General features: G+C 48.2%; 2 protein-coding genes across 2 annotated transcripts; both read left to right on the forward strand.

Annotated features, from left to right (window-relative positions):
- The first annotated feature begins 5,285 nt into the window (after window positions 1-5,285).
- On the forward strand, window positions 5,286-5,954 carry LOC121855949 (protein TsetseEP-like). Its single transcript, XM_042351167.1, has 3 exons — window positions 5,286-5,375; window positions 5,464-5,635; window positions 5,755-5,954. Exons 1-3 carry the CDS (start codon window positions 5,286-5,288, stop codon window positions 5,952-5,954), a joined length of 462 nt encoding a protein of 153 aa, XP_042207101.1.
- Window positions 5,955-6,020: 66 nt separating this feature from the next.
- LOC121855950 (protein TsetseEP-like) lies at window positions 6,021-6,374 on the forward strand. The gene has a single exon (XM_042351168.1). The coding sequence runs from the start codon at window positions 6,021-6,023 to the stop codon at window positions 6,372-6,374; it is 354 nt and encodes a 117-aa protein (XP_042207102.1).
- Window positions 6,375-9,033: the final 2,659 nt, after the last annotated feature.

The raw sequence follows: 9,033 nt of genomic DNA on the forward strand, positions 1-9,033 counted from the left end.
CAGTCACTAATTAAATACACTTGTAGTGGGATCACCTGAAGATTACACACCCCAACTTAACTCGATTAAACAACTTAACCTAACTTAAGATAACCTAACTTAACATAACCTAACCTAACACCCCCAGGTAACGTTAGGGTGTTTAATCATCAGGTGAGTTACGCTGAGGTGTGTAATCTCCAGGTAATCAGAGGTGTGCAGAAATAAAACTAGTACACACAAGATTTCCTCCTCCATCTTCACACACACACACACACACACACACACACACACACACACACACACACACACAAGAGGAATTTTCTATTTACAACATCAGTAAATGTCGTCTTCTTTTTTTATTATGCATTTTTTACTGTCATCATCCAGTGGGGAAGGAGCCGTCGGGTAGACACAACATAACCCTAAAAACATAACCTCCCTCTCTACCTCCCCCTTCCCTTCCCTCCTCCCTACCCTTCCCTCCAAAAAAAATCTTTTTTAGTTCATGATTCATAAGACAGATGTGGTGGTGTGAGGGCACACACACACACACACACACACACACACACACATATAAAGGTTGTTCTATTGTTATGTTGGTGTCAGTCCCAAGGGTAATCTTGTGTAAAAAACAGTATCAGTCAGGTCAGTAAACGCTTCTATAAAAGTGAAAGACGGTCCCATAGACTCTCAGTACACAAGGAGGCAGAGAGGCCGGCACTGTACTCGACCACCTTAACTCACCTGACCTGAGAGTACCCTGGGATCGAACCAAGGACCTTTAGGATGGCAGTCGAGTGCTTCATCTAGTCGGTCGCCGCGTTCCGAAGCCTCAGAGTGGGTAGATTAAACGGAGCCGAAAACCTCAAATGGTTTCTGAGTAATAAACGGTGACGGACAACAAAGGACAGACAGACAGAAAAGTGACAGACGCAGAGATAGAAAGTGACAGACGCAAACAGACAGAAAGTGACAGACGCACAACCAAATTGACAGACGCAGAGACAGAAAGTGACAAACGCAAACAGACAGAAAATGACAGACGCAGAGACAGACAGAAAGTAACAGACACACAGAAACAATCCTGTCTTCTACTCCAGTGTTAACGACCAGGACTCAACCCCCCCACGGGCCGGCGGTACTAAGCGAAAAATCACCCTATTTGGTCTTTACCTTCAGGATTCATGTCAACAGCGTCAAGCCGGGTGTGGATGGCCCTGTGAGCTGAGCCAGTGATCCGCCTCTCTGGGATATAACTCAAGGGGTGGGCTGGCTGTATGAGACCTCTAACAATAAGTATAGTCTCATTTATTTTCCTTAAGACTGTTAGAGAATCCATCTCTGTGTCTTTAACTTAGTGAGCCAGTTAGATACGTTCTGGCGTTAACAGTTCGGGAAAATATTCAACGTGAGGTTATCTGAGATTAACTTATTTTAAAGATGCAGATCAAGGCAGGTATTGACGGTAAGTTGGTCACATCAACAGGTAGGGTAGGGTAGGGTAGGGTAGGGAGTAGGTAGGGTAGGGTAGGGTAGGGTAGGGTAGTAGGTTGAGTTAGGGTAGGGTAGAGGGGTAGGGTAGGGTAGGTCAGGTTAGGGTAGGGTAGGGTAGGGTAGGGTAGGTTAGGGTAGGAGTAGGGTAGGAGTGGGGTAGGGTAGGGTAGGGTAGGTTAGGTTGGAAGTTAGGTTAGTGTATGTACTGTGACGATGACACAGTGGGGGAGGTAAGTGTGTGAGTTGAGGAGTGAGTGAGTGAGTGAGTGTGTTATTTTGGCGGTAGCGACACATGATCCAGTGAGGAGGATAATGTAAACAAACGAGAATATGGGGTGAGGAGGTGTGAGGAATGTGTCTCACCCATTTACCTCTCACCACTGTGTTTGGAGACACCCAGAACAACACTATGGTGGCTGGATGCTTCACCTCCCACGCTGTTCTGTCGCTCTTACTGCCACGCCACAACAACCTGGAGATAGTAGATGGGGGAGGGTGGAGGAATGGGAGGATGTGGAGAAATTCAGTTATATTGAGGATCCGTTAAATGTGAAACCCTTTATCTAACGGATTATATGGGGGGAGAATTCCGTTATAAGGAGGGTTCACTGTACTCAACCTCCCCCACCCTCTGGATATTGAGTCAACTACAGCCTAAATTAGGGTTTGATAATTGACTAACAAACTCATCATTAACCTGACTCGGGTATATGATCTTCACTTCAGAGGGACGAGCATCGAACCTGGCACCCGTGTCTTCGTGATGTCCTACAGTTTACTTACTCCAGTCAACCACTCTACCTACACCAGTCAACCACTCTACCTACACCAGTCAACCACTCTACCTACACCAGTCAACCACTCTACCTACCCAGTCAACCCTCTACACCAGTCTTACAGTTACGATGACCAAAATTCTCACCCACGATCCCATACAATATTATCATGCCGCCCACACAAGGGAGTCGACCAATACACTAACACCGCCCACACAGCACTGTATAAGGGCGGAGTAAACATCATCTTTTTTAGTAGTCGCTATGCAATCCTGACGTCATTTTAAAATTATCATGCTGTAAAAACCCTACCCCAACCTAATACTCCCTTCTCCACCTAATATCCACTCCCCAACCTAATACCCCTCCTCCACCCTATATCCACTCCCTCCACCCATACCCCTCCTCCACCCCTAATACCCCCCTCCTCCACCCTAATACCCCTCCTCCACCCCTATACCCCTCCTCAGCCTAATACCCCTCCACCCTAATACCCCTCCTCCACCCTAATACCCCCTCATCCAACAACCTGTCCCTCCACCCCCACGCCTCTCTCTCCGGCAGGCAGGTCGACCTGTTAGAGACAACACAAAAGTCCTCGTCAGAACGGCTACACGCAGGGCCAACACCCACGACCGACATCACCAGCTAGCACAAGACTACCTGTTGCTTACCTGTAGCACCCCAGATAGTCTCTCTCTCTCTCTCTCTCTCTCTCTCTCTCTCTCTCTCTCCTTGGGACATGACAATCACGTCCCACGCCCCCCTCACCACTTACTTAACCTCTCACCAGGGGCGGCTCCGTGAACACCCATAACCCAGCCTGACCAAGGACACACGGGGTAGGGAGGAAGAGGGAAAGGGAGAGGAGGTGCCTGAGACGGGGGTATCCAAAGGTGTTGAGTTCATCCTCCATCATCCAGGATTACCAGGTCGTCCTTATAACCCTCCGAGGACCATTTTAGCAGTTCATCTCCCCTCACCTTACACCCCCACCCCACACCCCCACCCCAACCTCTCACCAAACCCCCAAGTTATTCGTTCACATCTTCGACACAAATCAACACGACGAGAGATCACAGCGTCAACCCCAAGACTCCCGAGGCCCCGCTCTTCGTTTTAAGGCCAGTAGACATAAGAAAAGAGACTCGTATATATCTAAAAGGAATCAGATACCAAAGTGTAATTGTCAACATAATTTCAGTTTAAAAGACTCAGTCATGTCGATATTGAGGGGATTCAACAACAACAACAACTACACTAATAAGAAAAATCATAACAAATAATAATAAAACAATAATAACACAAAAAATAATAATAATAACAATAATGATGATAAAAACATAATAACAAAAACAATGATAAAACACATTAGTAAAACAACAAATTAATAACAACATCCAGAACAACAACAATTATCGATACCTTACTAATTAAAACCTGACATTTAAAAATCACTTCACCTATTACCATGAGGAGGGTACCGATTATTATAACGAAGTTCAAACAAACCGTGTCAACATGAGCGTCTGCATATGACTCCACACCTCCCTCAAGTAACGAGAAGTATTCCGGTATGGTAAAAAAATCACACACCACGTACTCATCACTATAACCATTGTAAAAATTATCAACAGCTCGTAGTTAACTTGGGTGTTTACTCTCGTACTGAACCACTACTAACATCACTTGTCAATCAAGAGATCCGGTCCACAATTTGGTAACTTTTATCATCATCTATATTATTATATTTTATGTCTTTTGGCTGTCATGTTCTTTCAATAAACCGATAATTATTATATATTATTATAAATGGTGGACGAGGCGAGGCAGTAAAGGAGGAGGAAGAGGAGGGGCAATAAATAAGAAGGAGGGAGAGGCAGTAGCTTAGAAGAGGAAGAGTAGAAGCAGTAAATAAGAGGGAAGTGGGAAGAGGAGGAGAAGGAAGAGACAGGGACAGAGAGGAGTAACAAGGAGGTGGGGGTGACTAAGGCCTTGGAGTGGTGGAGAAAGGAGGAGGGGGAAGAGGAGAAGGAGCGGTGGAGGAGAAGGGCAGTGGAGGAGGGGGAGGTGGGAGAGGGAGGAGAGGAGCGGTGGGAGGAGAGTGGAGGAGAGAGAGGAGGAGGAAGGGAGAGGAGGTGGAGGAGGGAGCGGTGGAGGAGGAGAGGAGGAGGAGGGGGGAGGGAGGAGGGAGGAGGCGCGGTGGAGGAGGAGGAGAGGCAGAGGTCAACATACCTGCATGACGGACAAAAACCTCCCCATGGATGACCACTAAGACCCTGACCCCGAGGACAGGAGGAGAAGACCAAAGGAAGACCCACCCAGATCATGGCATCAGAACACTGGGAGACCGAGGAGGTAGGACAAGTGTGTGGCCTAGAACACTCTCAACCCTGATTTAAGACTTTCCAATAATCCATTTTTCTTACTATAACCCAGCAAATTCTTCCCTGCCCAAACCTCTACCACACACACACCCCCTTGGCATTCTTCATTCTTTAGTTAAACCCCAAAACATTCACCAATACTTCGATCGACCTGTAAATTATTTCCTTACTTCGACCTGAGAAACATATGCTGAGACCTTATGTAATTTGGCTGGATAACTTATTAGTGTATTGAACCTCAGCCCAAGTCCTGAACCACATGTGAACCCTCAGCCCAAGTCCTGAACACCTATGAACCTCAGCCCAAGTCCTGAACCACCTATGAACCCCAGCCCAAGTCCTGAGCCACAGGTAAACCTCAGCCCAAGTCCTGAGCCACAGGTAAACCTCAGCCCAAGTCCTGAGCCACAGGTAAACCTCAGCCCAAGTCCTGAACCACCTATGAACCTCAGCCCAAGTCCTGAACCACCTGCGAACCTCAGCCCAAGTCCTGAACCACCTTTGAACCTCAGCCAGTCCGAACCACCTGAACCTCAGCCCAAGTCCTGAACCACCTATGAACCTCAGCCCAAGTCCTGAACCACCCATGAACCCTCAGCCCAAGTCCTGAACCACCCATGAACCCTCAGCCCGTCCTGAACCACCCATGAACCCCAGCCCAAGTCCTGAACCACCCATGAACCTCAGCCCAAGTCCTGAACCACCTATGAACCCCAGCCCAAGTCCTGAGCCACAGGTAAACCCCAGCCCAAGTCCTGAGCCACAGGTAAACCTCAGCCCAAGTCCTGAGCCACAGGAACCTCAGCCCAAGTCCTGAGCCACAGGTAAACCCCAGCCCAAGTCCTGAGCCACAGGAAACCCCAGCCCAAGTCCTGAGCCACAGGCAAACCCTCAGCCCAAGTCCTGAGCCAGGAAACCCCAGCCCAAGTCCGAGCCAGGTAAACCCCAGCCCAAGTCCTGAGCCACAGGTAAACCTCAGCCCAAGTCCTGAGCCAGGTAAACCTCAGCCCAAGTCCTGAGCCACAGGTAACCTCAGCCCAAGTCCTGAGCCACAGGTAAACCTCAGCCCAAGTCCTGAGCCACAGGTAAACCTCAGCCCAAGTCCTGAGCCACAGGTAACCTCAGCCCAAGTCCTGAGCCACAGGTAAACCTCAGCCCAAGTCCTGAGCCACAGGTAAACCTCAGCCCAAGTCCTGAGCCACAGGTAAACCTCAGCCCAAGTCCTGAACCACCCATGAACCCCAGCCCAAGTCCTGAACCACCTATGAACCTCAGCCCAAGTCCTGAACCACCTGAACCTCAGCCCAAGTCCTGAACCACCTATGAACCCTCACCCAAGTCCTGAACCACCTGAACCCCAGAGCCCAATCCTGAACCACCTATGAACCTCAGCCCAAGTCCTGAGCCACAGGTAAACCTCAGCCCAAGTCCTGAGCCACAGGTAAACCTCAGCCTAAGTCCTGAACCACCTATGAACCTCAGCCCAAGTCCTGAGCCACAGGTAAACCTCAGCCCAAGTCCTGAACCACCTATGAACCTCAGCCCAAGTCCTGAACCACATGTGAACCTCAGCCCAAGTCCTGAACCACCTATGAACCTCAGCCTAAGTCCTGAACCACCTATGAACCTCAGCCCAAGTCCTGAGCCACATGTAAACCCCAGCCCAAGTCCTGAACCACCTATGAACCTCAGCCCAAGTCCTGAACCACATGTGAACCCTCAGCCCAAGTCCTGAACCACCTATGAACCCTCAGCCTAAGTCCTGAACCACCTATGAACCTCAGCCCAAGTCCTGAACCACCTATGAACCTCAGCCCAAGTCCTGAACCACCTATGAACCTCAGCCCAAGTCCTGAGCCACAGGTAAACCTCAGCCCAAGTCCTGAACCACCTATGAACCTCAGCCCAAGTCCTGAACCACATGTGAACCTCAGCCCAAGTCCTGAACCACCTATGAACCTCAGCCCAAGTCCTGAACCACCTATGAACCCAGCCCAAGTCCTGAGCCACATGTAAAACCTCAGCCCAAGTCCTGAACCACCCATGAACCTCAGCCCAAGTCCTGAACCACATGTGAACCTCAGCCCAAGTCCTGAACCACCTATGAACCTCAGCCTAAGTCCTGAACCACCTATGAACCTCAGCCCAAGTCCTGAACCACCTATGAACCCTCAGCCCAAGTCCTGAACCACCTATGAACTCAGCCCAAGTCCTGAGCCACAGGTAAACCTCAGCCCAAGTCCTGAGCCACAGGTAAACCTCAGCCCAAGTCCTGAACCACCTATGAACCTCAGCCCAAGTCCTGAACCACCTATGAACCTCAGCCCAAGTCCTGAACCACGTAAACCTCAGCCCAAGTCCTGAACCACCTATGAACCTCAGCCCAAGTCCTGAACCACCTATGAACCTCAGCCCAAGTCCTGAACCATGTAAACCTCCGCCCCAAGTCCTGAACCACCTATGAACCTCAGCCCAAGTCCTGAACCACGTGTAAACCTCAGCCCAAGTCCTGAACCACCTATGAACCTCAGCCCAAGTCCTGAACCACCTATGAACCTCAGCCCAAGTCCTGAACCACGTAAACCTCAGCCCAAGTCCTGAGCCACGTGAACCCCAGCCCAAGTCCTGAACCACGTGTAAACCTCAGCCCAAGTCCTGAGCCACGTGTGAACCTCAGCCCAAGTCCTGAGCCACAGGTAAACCTGAGCCCAAGTCCTGAACCACATGTGAACCTTCCACTAGCAGTGTCATGAACCCGGGTCCAGGAGGCAGCAGCACAACCCGAGTCCTTCCCGCATCTAAAGTAGGATTTACCCGGTGCCGGATTTAACAGACAAAACAGTGAGAGTGTTGGAGCCCGGGATTATCTGAATCACTGATGAGTAGCAGAAACACTAGCAAATCTAACGCTCGTGCTGGAGATACTGCGCCGGCGAGAGCGATTAAGCCAAAAAATATACGTTTGTGGAGACTACGACCAGACAGACAAAGGCTCCCACGGGTGTTCATTTAATACTTGAAGTAATGTACCATGAGGATATTAGTCGTGATTAAAGTCCAAATAGACCCCTTCAAGCTAATCCAACCTAATCATTAGAATTGGGGCCTACTAGGACTGGGCCCCAATCCTGAAGGCTAAGTTTGGTTAAATTGGGTTGGTTTATACGTTAGGTTAGGTTAGGTTAGGTTAGGTTCGGTTAGATCAGCTATAATCACATTAGATTAGGCACTATTAAGACGGGAACCCAATAGTAATGATCAGATTTAGACTCGCACAAGACCAGTCGCTTACGTCACGAGGCTCAGGTCACGACAATCACGTATGCAAATCTCTATTGGAAAAAAAGTCGCTCGTGTTCACCAGCTGATTACCAAGTCATGAGCACCCATGTATGATGTCTCGGTGTGGCGCTACTGCTCAGTACTCAGCGCCTGTGTCCTAGTGAAATGGTCTGGATGTGTGCTAATAGAGACCTAATGTAATGGTCTGATGTGTGTAAGACCACAATGTAATGCTGGATGTATGTGTAATAGAGACCCAACAATGTAATGGTTGGATGTGTTAATAGAGACCTAACCTAATGTAATGGTCGGATGTGTAATAACAGAGACCTAACCTAATGTAATGGTCTGGATGTGTTAATAGAGACCTAACCTAATGTAATGGTCTGATGTGTGTTAATAGAGACCTAACCTAATGTAATGGTCTGATGTGTGTTAATAGAGACCTAACCTAATGTAATGGTCTGGATGTGTGTTAATAGAGACCTAATGTAATGGTCTGATGTGTTAATAGAGACCTAACCTAATGTAATGGTCTGGATGTGTGTTAATAGAGACCTAACCTAATGTAATGGTCTGGATGTGTGTTAATAGAGACCTAATGTAATGGTCTGGATGTGTGTTAATAGAGACCCAATGTAATGGTCTGATGTGTGTTAATAAGACCCAACCTAATGTAATGGTCTGATGTGTGTTAATAGAGACCAACCTAATGTAATGGTCGGATGTGTGTTAATAGAGACCCAATGTAATGGTCTGGATGTGTGTTATAGAGACCCAACCTAATGTAATGGTCTGGATGTGTGTTAATAGAGACCTAACCTAATGTAATGGTCTGATGTGTGTTAATAGAGACCAACCTAACCTAATCTAATGGTCTGATGTGTGTTAATAGAGACCCAACCTAACCTAATGTAATGGTTGGATGTGTGCGAATAGAGACCCAACCTAACCAAATGTAATGGTCTGGATGTGTGTTAATAGAGACCTAACCTAACCGTGTAATGGTCTAGATGTGTGTTAACAGAGACCTAACCTAATGTAATGGTCTGATAAAACCAACCAAGTGTGTTAATAGAGACCTAACCAATGTAATGGTCTGGATGTGTGTT

Source organism: Homarus americanus, unplaced genomic scaffold, assembly GCF_018991925.1.
Source record: "Homarus americanus isolate GMGI-L3 unplaced genomic scaffold, GMGI_Hamer_2.0 scaffold19117, whole genome shotgun sequence".
In the NCBI taxonomy this organism is placed as follows: Eukaryota; Metazoa; Arthropoda; class Malacostraca; order Decapoda; family Nephropidae; genus Homarus; species Homarus americanus.